The sequence below is a fragment of the Mus caroli genome, unplaced genomic scaffold, assembly GCF_978045245.1.
Source record: "Mus caroli unplaced genomic scaffold, Mus_caroli_1 scaffold_6, whole genome shotgun sequence".
Classification (NCBI taxonomy): domain Eukaryota; kingdom Metazoa; phylum Chordata; class Mammalia; order Rodentia; family Muridae; genus Mus; species Mus caroli.
The window spans coordinates 136398939-136414360 of record NW_028227261.1 but is presented as its reverse complement, the minus strand read 5'-3'; the positions used below and the strand labels follow the sequence as shown (position 1 = coordinate 136414360).

The 15422-nt window shown below is 36.6% G+C and overlaps 1 protein-coding gene across 1 annotated transcript in view; it reads left to right on the top strand.

The window, feature by feature from the left end:
- Mmp16 (matrix metallopeptidase 16) overlaps positions 1-15422 on the top strand; it is a 255409-nt gene that overhangs the window by 230131 nt on the left and 9856 nt on the right. Inside the window, exons 8-9 of the mRNA XM_021160140.3 lie at positions 9048-9198; positions 11172-11287. Of these exons, the coding sequence (XP_021015799.1) occupies positions 9048-9198; positions 11172-11287 (267 nt within the window). The remainder of the gene's footprint in view (positions 1-9047; positions 9199-11171; positions 11288-15422) is intronic.

The window sequence follows — 15422 nt, the reverse complement described above, 5'->3', positions numbered from 1 at the left end:
TCCAGATGAATTTGCAGATTGCACTTTCTAATTCGTTGAAGAATTGAGTTGGAATTTTGATGGGGATTGCATTGAATCTGTAGATTGCTTTTGACAAGATAGCTATTTTTACAATGTTGATCCTGCCAATCCATGAGCATGGGAGATCTTTCCATTTTCTGAGATCTTCTATAATTTCTTTCTTCAGAGACTTGAAGTTTTTATTATACAGATCTTTCACTTCCTTAGTTAGAGTCACGCCAAGACATTTTATATTATTTGTGACTTTTGAGAAGGGTGTTGTTTCCCTAATTTCTTTCTCAGCCTCTTTATTCTTTGTGTAGAGAAAGGCCATTGATTTGTTTGAGTTAATTTTATATCCAGCTACTTCACCGAAGCTGTTTATCAGGCTTAGGAGTTCTCTGGTGGAATTTTTAGGGTCACTTATATATACTATCATATCATCTGCAAAAAGTGATATTTTGACTTCATCTTTTCCAATTTGTATCCCTTTGATCTCCTTTTGTTGTCGAATTGCTCTGGCTAGGACTTCAAGTACAATGTTGAATAGGTATGGAGAAAGTGGACAGCCTTGTCTAGTCCCTGATTTTAGAGGGATTGCTTGAAGCTTCTCACCATTTACTTTGATGTTGGCTACTGGTTTGCTGTAGATTGCTTTTATCATGTTTAGGTATGGGCCTTGAATTCCTGATCTTTCCAAGACTTTTATCATGAATGGGTGTTGGATCTGGTCAAATGCTTTTTCCTCATCTAACGAGATGACCATGTGGTTTTTGTTTTTGAGTTTGTTTATATACTGGATTACGTTGATGGATTTCCATATATTGAAACATCCCTGCATCCCTGGGATGAAATCTACTTTTTCAGGATGGATGATTGTTTTGATGTGTTCTTGGAGTCGGTTAGCAAGAACTTTATTGAGGATTTTTGCATCAATATTCATAAGGGATATTGGTCTGAAGTTTTCTATCTTTGTTGGGTCTTTTGGGGGTTTAGGTATCAGAGTAATTGTGGCTTCATAGAATGAGTTGGGTAGAGTACCTTCTGTTTCTATTTTGTGGAATAGTTTGTGAAGAACTGGGATTAGATCTTCTTTGAAGGTCTGATAGAACTCTGCACTAAACCCATCTGGTCCTGGGCTTTTTTTAGTTGGGAGACTATTAATGACTGCTTCTATTTCTTTGGGGGATATAGGGCTGTTTAGATCATTAACCTGATCTTGATTCAACTTTGGTACCTGGTATCTGTCTAGGAACTTCTCCATTTCATCCAGGTTCTCCAGTTTTGTTGAGTATAGCCTTTGGTAGAAGGATCTGATGGTGTTTTGGATGTCTTCAGGATCTGTTGTTATGTCTCCTTTTTCATTTCTGATTTTGTTAATTAGGATGCTTTCCCTGTGCCCTCTAGTGAGTCTGGCTAAGGGTTTATCTATCTTGTTGATTTTCTCAAAGAACCAGCTCCTTGATTGGTTGATTCTTTGAATAGTTCTTCTTGTTTCTACTTGGTTGATTTCGCCCCTGAGTTTGATTATTTCCTGCCATCTACTCCTCTTGGGTGAATTTGCTTCATTTTGTTCTAGTGCTTTTAGGTATGTTGTCAAGCTGCTAATGTGTGCTCTCTCTAGTTTCCTTTTGGAGGCACTCAGAGCTATGAGTTTTCCTCTTAGAAATGCTTTCATTGCGTCCCATTAGTTTGGGTATGTTGTGGCTTCATTTTCATTGAACTCTAAAAAGTCCTTAATTTCTTTCTTTATTCCTTCCTTGACCAAGGTATCATTGAGAAGAGTGTTGTTCAGTTTCCACGTGAAGGTTGGCTTTCTATTATTTATTTTGTTATTGAAGATCAGCCTTAGTCCATGGTGATCTGATAGGATGCATGGGAAATTTCAATATTTTTGTATCTGTTGAGGCCTGTTTTGTGACCAATTATGTGGTCAATTTTGGAGAAGGTACCATGAGGTGCTGAGAAGAAGGTATATCCTTTTGTTTTAGGATAGAATGTTCTGTAGATATCTGCCAGATCCATTTGATTCATAATTTCTGTTAGTTTCACTGTGTCCCTGTTTAGTTTCTGTTTCCATGATCTGTCCATTGGTGAAAGTGGTGTGTTGAAGTCTCCCACTATTATTTTATGAAGTGCAATGTGTGCTTTGAGATTTACTAAAGTTTCTTTAATGAATGTGGCTGCCTTTGTATTTGGAGCATAGATATTCAGGATTGATAGTTCCTCTTGGAGGATTTTACCTTTGATGAGTATGAAGTGTCCCTCCCTGTCTTTTTTAATGACTTTGGGTTGGAAGTCAATCTTATCAGATATTAGAATGGCTACTCCAGCTTGTTTCTTCATACCATTTGCTTGGAAAATTGTTTTCCAGCCTTTCATTCTGAGGTAGTGTCTATCTTTTTCTCTGAGATGAGTTTCCTGTAAGCAGCAAAATGTTGGGTCTTGTTTGTGTAGCCAGTTTGTTAGTCTATGTCTTTTTATCGGGGAATTGAGTCCATTGATATTAAGAGATATTAAGGAAAAGTAATTGTTGTTTCCTGTTATTTTTGTTGTTAAAGTTGGCATTCTGTTCTTGTGGCTGTCTTCTTTTAGGTTTGTTGAGGGATAAGCCCAAAACTTAGGATACCCAAGATATAAGATACAATTTGCTAAACGCATGAAACTCAAGAAGAATGAAGACCAAAGTGTGGACACTGTGCCCCTTCTTAGAATTGGGAACAAAACACCCAGGGAAGGAGTTACAGAGACAAATTCGTAGCTGTGATGAAAGGATGGACCATTTAGAGACTGCCGTATCCAGGGATCCATCCCATAATCAGCTTCTAAACGCTGACACCATTGCATACACTAGCAAGATTTTGCTGAAAGGACCCAAATATAGCTGTCTCTTGTGAGACGATGCCGGGGCCTAGCAAACACAGGAGTGGATGTTCACAGTCAGCTATTGGATGTATCACAGGGCTCCCAATGGAGAAGCTAGAGAAAGTACCCCAGGAGCTAAAGGGATCTGCAACCCTATTGTTGGAACAACATGATGTACTAACCAGAACCCCGGAGCTCTTGTCTCTAGCTGCATATGTATCGAAAGATGGCCTAGTCGGCCATCAATGGAAAGAGAGGCCCATTGGACTTGCAAACTTTATATTCCCCAATATAAGGGAATGCCAGGGCCAAAAGAATGGGAATGGGTGGGTAGGGAAGTGGGGGGCGCTATGGGGGGACTTTTGGGATAGCATTGGAAATGTAATTGAGGAAAATATGTAATAAAAATATTAAAAATTTTAAAAAAATATAGCAAAACAAACAAAAAAAATAAAATAAAATAAAAATATCCTGGAGAAAATGTGTATCATATGATGGCATTTATCAACACATAGCTAAATATAACAGTTACATGGATTTTCAACCAGTACTGAGCTGTGTCTGTGGCTCAGGTGTGTCATTCATTGTAATATTAAATTTCTTGCTTTACTGACAGGTTTCAAAGTTGATAAATTCCATATTATTTACATAGTCTCTATTGTATTTCTTTTGTTAGATATTTGATCCTGCATATGGTTCCTCTTGCAGCTTAAGCATGTTTCTTTGCACCAATAGTCATTTCTTCAGAACTTGAGCTTGTATTCAGGTGCTGTATATGCCATGTTAATAATTTGTTTCTTGTGGTTTCTCACAGCTTTGAGTGACTGTCAATTTGAAAACAATTAATTAAGAAATATGGTAAAGACAAAGGCTAGGCACTCTGGCATTATAGCACAAACACGTTATTCAGGCAGGGTGCTCCCACAGAAATGATCAAAAGTAAATATTGAAGGGATCATCTTTTTGTAAGTAGCTTATACATCATGTGAGATGAAGTAAACAAATCATGTTGAAAGGAGCCTTGCAAATGAATATATATATATATATATATACATGAATGTGTATATGAATATATATACATATATAATAAGAAGAATTTTCTAATTGCCTTGTGAAATAAATAAAATAGAAACAACCTAGTGGCAAGCTAGCAAGAAAAGAGATTTGCTGTAGTACAAGCAACAGAGTTGTCATCAAGCCCCTAAGGAAGCTGTCTAGAAGACAGCATAATTCATTGGCTAAAAGCCAGGATGCTGATTCAAAGGCTTGGAGGCTCATACAGATGTTATACTTTATATAGGTTTTGGATGTTCCAAGTTCATAAAAAAGCTGTCTCATTCTGTTAAAAGGAAAGCACAAGTGTGTTAATAGAGCTCTGAGGAGCAAAGACATGATAACCCACGGCACAGGAATTACACATATTCACCTTGCTGTCTCTCTACCAAAACCCTGTGCCTCATCCAGTCACAGCTGAGCCCTTCCTTTATCCTACTCTCTTTCTTCTTTCAGTCCAGCTGCCTTACTCAGTCAATGCCTCCTACTCATCCTTGTTTTGGTGTTGAGAGTGAAAAGAGAATGAGGCAGGGAGTAATTGCTTATAAAAGAGAAAAAGGAGCAGCATTGTTATTGCTGACAATAGAAAGGGCTTTCAAGGGACAACTACTCCTGACAGAAGCAAGGTTTATTATGTGATCAATGGAATAAGTTTTATGCACCCTGCCTGAATAAAATTAATAAGAAGTTGGGTGGTAATGATTAATCATAATTGCCAAGTTGACAACCTGGAATCCCCATGGGAAAAGAGATTCAGTGATGGGTTGGCTAAATTGTGTTCTTCATAAATTTCCCTAAAGGCATGTGTGTGGGGAAATGCCTGGATCACTTGTTAATGAATGTGAAAACACAAAGGCTCTTTGGGCAGCACCCTTTCCTGGAATTAAAGTTTGGACTCTGTAAGTATAGAGAGGGGACTGAATACAGTGAGCATGCATTTGCTCACATCTCTCTTTGCTCTTGACTGTGGATGTGATATGATTAACTGTTTCCTGTGCCTGGTTTCCCCATGATTAAGTATAATCTGGAGTTGTGTGCTGAAATAAACCATTTCTCCCAAGTTGATTTTTATCAGAATATTTGATCACAACAACTAAATGAATCTAGGAAACAGGCCATAGCGAGAAGTCAGCTTTTTAATTATAAGTTAATTGTGTAGAAAATCCTCCACAGAATATACTATTTGGTTTTCCAGAGCTACTGGTATTGGCACTAGGGAGACCCAGTTTTTTTCATCTGTGTCCCCTCTTTCACTATCTCTGTCTCTCTGTTTCTGAAATTTCTATTATTTTAGAAATCAGCATTGTGTCTTATTCCTCTTTTGCTTACTTTTCCTTATACCTATAAGTGGTCCTTTTGTAAAAGACATTTCTTTTTAGAGGTCGAGTTGTAGTTTTTCTGTAACCAGTATATACTCTTTACATGGTCCTAAATTATTAAATTCCACTTAATGCTTATAACCTATAGATTATTATAATTTTATAGGCACATACAGTTATGTCTTCTTGCTTGTTCATAGAGATGTACCACTAATATTTCACACTCTTAATTTGAATTTGCAGCTCTCACCCATCTCTAGTCTTATTTTTTATTCAATAATCCTCATATTCTCTTGTCTATCTGCAAAAAGCATGACTTGAGAGTAATCTATTATATTATCATTCTTTCATCCAGTCGCCCAGCGATGCCCATCAATTCCAATTTCAAAACAGATCACGAGTACATTTCTCCTTTCCACCTCGATCTCTTGCACTTTAGTTCAAACTGTGACAAAACCATCTTACATAATTGGTAATTACTTCCTATGTCTTTTAAAATAGAATCCAAACACGGATTGAATTCCCTGTCCTCACCTGTATCTTACCATCTCAGCTACAACTGCTTTTTGCTAACCATATAGGAAACTTTGTCCCACTACACCATTTGCTCTCAATATTTCTTTCATGTAAAACAGACTTTACTCATCTAGTATCTTTGAATGTATATGTACATCAAGATTGAATAGATATTGTTATGAATTATCATCCCAACACTGGAAAGGTGATTTCCACAGGTATCTCCAGAGTGATCACTAGCCAGTCAGCTTAGCCTACTTCACAGATCTCCAGGCCAATGAGACACCCTGTTTCATAAAGCAAGGTGGAAAATTCCTAAGAAATGACAGATGATGTAGGTCTCTGGCCTCCGTGTGTACATGCTTGTGTACACACAAGTGCAGATGATAACCCCCCAGACACCTGTACATGCATGCCTACCAAAGATTGAATGGCCATCTTAACTATATTCAGTAGAAAATTGCCCCTAATATTTCTCCATCCTAGTAATGACATTTATTAAACATAAACTTTTTCTCTTCAAAGTTATTTCTCCTTGTTACTTTGCCTGTTTTTAGGTTAGTTTCCCCTTGTCTTTTCACTAGATAATAAGCCTTATGAGACAGGAAATGTGAACTTTGTTTACTCCTGTATTTCTAGTGCCTACATAAGAAGACAGAGGAAGTTAGTTATTGGATGGATTCATTTAGTTAGTTTATTCCTACAAAAGAGTGGGTTTCTTGTTTATTTTTTTCTGTTTATAACATTAAGGAAAGACCCCAAACAATTTTCATGAAAATTAAAATTTATCATGTCCCTTCCCTAAGACTACCTTGAAGGCTTTACCAATGCACTCCAAATATTGTAGAGCCCATTATGTTGGTTCTTAGTAATTTTGCCTTGCTCATTGTACTCCATGGATCTTTCAATCCACAGATACTAAGTTCTCCTTGTTTCAGTGCATCTTCATGATAGATGTAGCATGAATGTTCTAATGTATTATAACCCTTGTCTGGGGGGAAATTGAAACTTTATAAAGACAAATAATTGATAACATCTATTGATAGTGACATAATCTCACTAATTTCTACATCTCAACTCCAAGAGAGAATGGCTGGTCATAAAATTATTCAGCAGAAAGGAGAGGGGAGGTAATCCTTTGAGGCAAAGTATGTTGACCTACTTATATGTTAGTATCTCAATATTACTAAAAGTATACAGTCCAGTCATTCCTAATCTGGCTTTTACAGAATTGATTTTGTGATTTGTAGTAACGCTGTATCTTTTCACCGTGACAGAAATTCTGACAGATAACTTAAAGGAATAAACCTGATTTTGACTTGTGCTTTCAATGAGATTTCAGTCCCTCCTTGAGAGAAGGAAAGGCAGAAAAGATAAAAGGAATGTGTATCAGTGTTATCAATACCTTGATGGGCAGGCAGAAGAGCAGAGTAGGCCTGCCTCTCTAGCGACCTATATCAATAGAACAGGCCTTATTCTTCGAAAGCACCAAAACCTTCAAATTAGCAAGATGAAAACCCAGTATGGAAAGGACAAGCAACATTTATAATAAGAAAAATGAAAGAAACATCAACATTAATGTGTTAATGAAGACACAATAAATAAAATCCGAAATCAAGCTAGAGAGGGCAAAGGAACAACATATCATGTCTTTCTATTTGCTTACAGAAGAAACTAATTTAAGTGGTCACGTGAATCTAGAAAAAGATTGAATACATTAATTGTGTTCTAATATTGTAAAGAGACACTATGACCACTACACATTTGAGAATGAAAAGCATTTCCTTTTGGGCTTGCAGTTTTAGCGCCTTAGTCTATTATCATCATGGCAAGAAGCATGGTAGCATGCAGACAGGTGTGGAGCTGAAGAAATAGCAGAGGGTTTTACATCCTGACACTCAGGCAAAATGTCAAGAGCCACTGGGTCTGACATACATATTTTGAACCTCCAAAGTCCACCCTCAGTGACACACCGTCTCCCAAAAGGCTACAACTTCTCCAACAAGGCCAAACCTCCTAATTGTTCTAACAGTTTGCTACCTGAGAACTATACTTGCAAATTATAAATCTATGGTGGTCATTTTCATTCAAAACACCACAGTGAAGAATCATTTGGTTGGAGTATTGATGACCCTAAAAGTGCAAGTCTTAGTTAAATGTCAAGTTGAAATTACCTGTCAGTGCACTAAGAAACGCATACTGTTGAGGAACCTTGCTATTAAGGTAGCAGTCTCCCATGATGGGATTGCTTTCTGAGCTCTGCATAAATTGGGCCATTTCCTTTCTCACAGGATTCTCCCTGTCTCTGCCTGTCTTTGTCTGGAGAATGTCCTTGAACACAGATGCCTGGCCTTGTGTGGCCTTGTCTGAAAAGTGACCTTGTACAGAGCTCTCTGCAAGACTCCATAACTCAGCACACGATTCTCACTCTGGCTTCCCACCCACATGATAATCAGTACCAATCAGCCCTTCCTGCTCACTGGATGCCATGACCAGTTATCCCTTTCCTACTCCTAAACATGACTTTAACCCTAAGACAATAAATATACCCTATCTCCAACACAGTAAAGTAGACTCATCTCACTAACGGGGTTATGAGGCAGTGATATATGAGAGGTGTATTCTTTCTAGACAATTTACAAATATCCCCACAACTGACTAAAGTCAGCCTGTTTTGTATATTATACTCTGCAATTTCGAACAGTTTAGGGTTATTTTCTTTTCTTGAGGTAACCCGTAAGTTTTATAATTCTAATAAGCACAGAGTCAAAATAAGAGAGCTTTGTTTGATGAAAGCTACTCATAAGTGCCTATATAGCAAAAAGAAAGGATCAACCAACTGGAAATGCTCACACAGAGTACATGTTCTCATCACAAAGTTGACTAGGTACGGTATATAAAATACACAGGAACATGCTAGGAGTTCATGAAAGTGGGATCTTTGATAGTCCAGGGGAAGAATCTTTGACTTAGAATGGTTTCCTTATTGGTTAGCTATAAATTTAATCTTTAAATGAACACACAGATTTATACCATATTATTAAGTAGTAGTTCTATTTTATGTTTAGATTAACTTCTATTTAGACTATTTAGGTACTTACTATATTTGGTATTTTTTGTTGTTTTTTTTGAAAAATCACTGATGTTTGAGCAAGAATGTCAGTATTCTAGATGTGACTATGACTGACTTATTTCCAGGAGCTTTTGCATAGTAACTTACATGCATTAAGCTGACAGGTATCTTGTAATTGATGTTTTATTAACACATTCTATATCTACACTTATGTTAAACAGGCAACAAATACTGGGTGTTCAAAGACACAACTCTTCAACCTGGTTACCCCCATGACTTGATTACCCTTGGGAATGGAATCCCCCCTCATGGTATTGATTCTGCCATATGGTGGGAAGATGTTGGCAAAACCTATTTCTTCAAAGGTGACAGGTCAGTATGTAGGTGGCAAACTGTTGACACACACGTCAGCAGTAAACTAATGATTGGAAAAATCACAGTTCCTACTCAGTGACAGACATTTACTGTGAATGGTGTCATGTATGTGTATGAACAATAGTTAGTATGGCAGAAATATTGTCACAGTGTGTTTTATATAGCATATTTATGATGACAATGTATTTACTACATTCCCCTAATATAATTGTTGATTTCACTGCTGCTCTCTCACTGCTCTCTCACTGCTCTCTCAGTGCTCTCTAACCACTTTGTTCACTGCTCTCTCACTTTCCTTTCAATTCTCTCTCACTGCTGTCTCAGTGCTGCACTCACTGCTCTCTCACTGCTTCACTCACTGCTCTCTCACTGCTGCATTCAGTTCTCTCTCACTGCTGCACTCACTGCTCTCTCACTGCTGTACCCTCTCACTGCTGTGTTCACTGCTCTCTCATTGCTGTACTCACTGCTCTCTCACTGCTGCACTCACTGCTCTCTCACTGCTGTACTCATTGCTCTCTCGCTACTCTCACACTGCTCTCACTGCTGTCTCAGTGCTGTACTCACTGCCCTCTTATTGCTGTCTCACTGCTGCACTCATTGCTCTCTCACTGCTGCATTCACTTCTCTCTCACTGCTGCACTCACTGCTCTCTTACTGCTGCACTCACTGATATGTTCACTGCCCTCTCTCACTGCTGCATTCACTTCTCTCTCACAGCTGCACTCACTGCTCTCTTACTGCTTTCTCACTGCTGTGTTCACTGCTCTCTCACTGCTGCATTCACTTCTCTCTCACTGCTGCACTCACTGCTCTCTCACTGCTGCACTCACTGCTCTCTTACTGCTGCACTCACTGATATGTTCACTGCCCTCTCTCACTGCTGCATTCACTTCTCTCTCACTGCTGCACTCACTGCTCTCTTACTGCTTTCTCACTGCTGTGTTCACTGCTCTCTCACTGCTGCATTCACTTCTCTCTCACTGCTGCACTCACTGCTCTCTCACTGCTGCACTCACTGATATGTTCACTGCCCTCTCTCTACTGCATTCAGTTCTCTCTCACTGCTGCAGTCACTTCTCTCTCACTGCTGCACTCACTGCTCTCTCACTGCTGCACTCACTGATATGTTCACTGCCCTCTCTCTACTGCATTCAGTTCTCTCTCACTGCTGCAGTCACTGCTCTCTCACTGCTCTCATTCTCACTGTTCTCATTCTCACTGCTCTCATTGCTATTCTCACTGCTCTCTCACTGTTGCTTTCACTGTTGTTCTCTCACTGTTTTCACTGCTGCTCTCACTGCTGCTCTCTCTACTTCTCTTACTGCTGTTCTCTCAGTGGTACTGTCTCACTGCTGTTTTCACTGCTGCTCTCACTACTAATCTCACTGCTTCTTTCTCATTGTTGCTGTTCTTCTTATTTCTTACATCAAATATTAAATTTTCATGAAGGACTTACTTTCAAATGCTTTAATATATAATTTATAATATTTTATGTGCTGTTCTCTTCATAGCTGGTACTAACACATCATTTTATATCTTCATTGATGAATTGGTTTGTTGTTTATATCGTTACAAATCTAAAAATCCAATGTTAATAAAAGCTAGAGCTTGTGTATTTTGTACAGGATTATCTCAGGACCATGTACTTGTTTATGTGTATGCATAAATATGTATATCATTTTGGGTGGCATCCTTATGAATTTTTAGTCTACTTATATATTTTAAGCACTTAGTATGATGATTAACTTTAAAATATTGAATAGTCATTTACCATATGAAGCATATGGATAATAATACATTGAAGAAGACACAGAATAATTTTATTTTAATTGCTCCAATAATGTCAATCAGTATTTTTTTTTAACTTAGTAATAGGTGCACAGGAAGGAACCGTCATTTAGTAAAAATAAAAATACTTGTATGAGTGAGATTTTCATACATGTATTGTTGTGATTGTCCAATTTTAGGTATTGGAGATACAGTGAAGAAATGAAAACCATGGACCCTGGTTACCCCAAGCCCATCACCATCTGGAAGGGGATCCCTGAATCACCTCAGGGAGCTTTCGTCCACAAAGAAAATGGTACACACTACACACACTACTCAACTCCTAAGTTTTCTGTTTTAATATCTCAGTTTAATGTTAAAACAAATAATTTGAAAATACCATGCTAGAAGTATGAATTATTCATATTTGTGATAGCTATTTATTCTTAGTTTTGTGCTCCTTAGGAATTTACATTTAATTTACACTCTGAACCTCTTTAAATTTGATTTTTTTAATGATTGATTTCATTAGAAGGAAACATAGATAGTAGTTTACTATTGAGAATTAAATACCCTTTTAGTACCTGATAAACTCACCTATTAAAATTCCTGAAAATATAATAATAATAAATATATGTGGAAAAGTTATTCTTCCCAAAGACACTATCCTAAGTTCAGCCAATTATAATAGCACTTTCTAGTAATTATGTTTAACTAAAGACACTCCTCAACACAATCAGGGTAGGTTGAATATATTGATATCATCATAAGAAACAATATAGAAGACACTATGTCTAATCATACATCAAAGAAGACAGAAGAGTACAATGTTTTCTCTCATTCAGTCTTTCAATACTGTCAAAATTTGATGTTGAGAATCTTCTAATAATGATTTACTTTAATTAATAAATTCAAAACTGTTACAGGTTTTAATGTTATTCCCAACTAAGTGTAATATGTCGCTTCTATTATCTAAATATTAAATTTGATTTTTCCTTTTCAGCCATGAAATATGACTTCCTCATGTCATATGAATGCTTCCTATGTATCAAGTATTATACATAAATTCTTTACCAGGATTTATCTGTGCTACTCCTGACCATAATGTAGACATATTTCTAAAACTTGATACCAAACCATTTAACCACTCTTTCTTTTTAATTTTTTATTATTTTTTTTAATTTAGCCACCAAAATGTGGAAAGAGAATTTTATTTTAAGCATAATGTTTTCTTTTTTTTTTTTTTATTTTATCAGGTAATTTCCTCAATTACATTTCCAATGCTATCCAAAAAGTCCCCAATACACTCCCCCCTCCAGTCCCCCACCCACCCACCCCCAACCCTTGGCCCTGGCATTCCCCTTGTACTGGGGCATATAAAGTTGGCAAGTCCAATGGGCCTCTCTTTCCAGTGATGGCCTACTAGGCCATCTTTTGATACAAATGCAGCTAGAGACAAGAGCTCTGGGGTACTGGTTAGTTCATAATAATGATCCACCTATGGGGATGCAGTTCCCTTTAGCTCCTTGGGTACTTTCTCTAGCTCCTCCATTGGGGGTCCTGTGATCCATCCAATAGCTGACTGTGAGTATCCACATCTGTGTTTGCTAGGCCCCGGCATTGTCTCACAAGAGACAGCTATATCTGGGTCCTTTCAGTAAAATCTTGCTAGTGTATGCAATGGTGTCAGCGTTTGGAAGCTGATTATGGGATGGATCCCTGGATATGGCAGTCTTTAGATGGTCCATCCTTTCTTCACAGCTCCAAACTTTATCTCTGTAACTCTTTCCATGGGTGTTTTGTTCCCAATTCCAAGAAGGGGTACAGTGTCCACACTTTGGTCTTCGTTCTTCTTGAGTTTCATGCGTTTAACAAATTGTATCTTATATCTTGGGTATCCTAAGTTTTTGGGCTAATATCCACTTATGTGCTCTAATACAATTCTCTAAAACAAACAAAACAAAACAAAACAAAACAAAACAAAACAAAACAAAACAAAAGAGTTAACACACTTTCCATATTGCATTGACATATTCAGTGACCTGTTTTATCTTACTAAATTTCTCACTTGGTCCAAACTAACTAACTATAGTAATCAAAATTCTATTCACTCATACCAACTAAATTGTGTGATTTCTTCTTAGGCATCATTCTTCCAATGTATTTTAGGCCGACTGAATGGTTTTTAACTGTCCTAAAACTATTACAGAAAATTAAACTCTCCTTAAATTTATTCCTACTTTCTAAACAAATCAAATATTTATTTATGTTTACCGTTTTGTTTAACTATATCCAAACTATTTTTCACATTTGTGTTTCATTGTGCAGCCCCTTGTTTAACTGTTAAAAGAACTCTGTTTCTGGGTTCTGTTGATTGAGAGTATTAATTATCCTCTTCATTATTCCCTGTTAAAATCACCAAATACAACTCATATAGCTATTTTACATGATGCAGTCTATCCATTAATATTTATTGTGTGTTAATTAATTTTATCCAAGAAAACATAAAAAAGAGAAAAAAGAAACATGTCTTATGTCAATAATGTGCCACTGAGGTAGACTGCTGTGTTGCTTTTTGAGGCCAAAACAATAGAAAATTATCTGATAAGGTCCAATCTAATGAAAACAATATAAAGTGCACTGCACAGTCATTGATTTCTCTCTTAAAAGTTTCCTCATAAGAAGCATAACACAGGAATCAAAGAGAACAACTATTTCTTAGCAAGTGAACTGCTGAGAAGTTCATCAAATTATATGCCAGAAATGAAGATAATAAACCAAGATTTTTCCAGTTGAATAGTACAGAATGAAAATTTGGCAAATATTTGTTACAAAGATTTTAGACTTCCTCTTTTAATCCTACTGACTACTTTTACTCTAACAACTATATTTGGTAAGTGCAAACTCTGTTCCATGCTTGAAGTCTGTTACTGTAATATTTGAATTCTGGATGTATCACTATGGAATGGGCTACTTCTGAACCTTGCCCTTTTGTTCATTACCCCATAGTAACTTTTCTTTGCTAAAAATTAGAAACTAAGGCACTTCTAGATGAGCTTCTCCTTTGTAACCATTAGCAGTGCATTCACCTACTTGGGGCATCTAGTTATAAATCAATGTTATTGTTCATCCCTGATCATCTCATAGTCTGTTATTTGACAGGTGTTCAGGATTTCTCATCCAAACTTGCTGAATAAATAAATATGTCAGGTCTTACCAGACTAATCAAACACTAGTTCTTCCACAGAATAGTTTGAATCTCTATACTCCTTTCATTTGGCAAGTTGCTATTACTGAAGACTCTTCTTCAAAATTAAAAGCCAAAACAGACTTTGACAGAACTGAACGAAATAATTTCCAATATAACATAACCAATAATGACCTGAAATTCTTGAGATTGCAGAATTCTTTATACTAAGTGTAGCACCTATCTGAGCAGTGGCATTTAAGAAGAAACATTGCGTGTTTTACCTCCAGCTATGAACTGATGCTTAAGGCTGATGCAATAGTATTCACTGTGTTTGTCTCTGTATCTCAACATCTCTCAAGAATAAAACAAAATTAATTCTTCTAAGTAGTGGAGCAGTCATAAATGTTTAAAAAAAAAGTGCTTTTCTCAACTTAACATAGTAATAACATGCAATCACAATCAACATTTGAATTCTTAGGTGTAGCAGGAGTGTAAAAAATAAATTAATGTATAAAATAAAATAAAAAACAAAAGATAACACCCAAAATATATTTTTTAATTGGTACAGCATTTTTCTATTTTATTGTTGATTCTGTTTTACTCAAAAATAAGAATCAAATGTAAGTAGCATAGTCACAAACATGGGTATGTGTCTGAAAATGTTGAAAATGTTTCTAAGAAAATCAACAAGTTTATGTATGTTAAAACTTAAAACATCTATTATGCCAGGCAGTATTGGCGCATGCCTTTAATCCCAGCACTTGGGAGGCAGAGGCAGGCGTATTTCTGAACTCGAGGCCAGCCTGGTCTACAGAGTGAGTTCCAGGACAGCCAGGGCTATACAGAGATGCCCTGTCTCAAAAAAAACCAAAACAAACCAAAACAAAACCAACAACAACAATAAAAAACAAAAACAAACAAACAAACAAACAAACATCTATTATGTTGGAACACAGGTTACTGAGGTATTTAAAACTTCTTATATCAGTTCCTCATAAATTAAATAGAAGTATCATTTGAATACTAAACATAGAATTATAATATTTTTTCTGTATTTCTAAAACATTTAATAATAATTTTAAAATTCCATAAAGTGTAGCTAGGTGGTATAAATTTAGAATAAAATAAGTATGCATCACACACACACACACACACACACAAACACACACACACACACACACACACAAATGGAGAAAAGACATTTACACCACAAGTACTTCGGAGAATGAAGCAAAACAAAAACAAAAACCTTATTACCCTG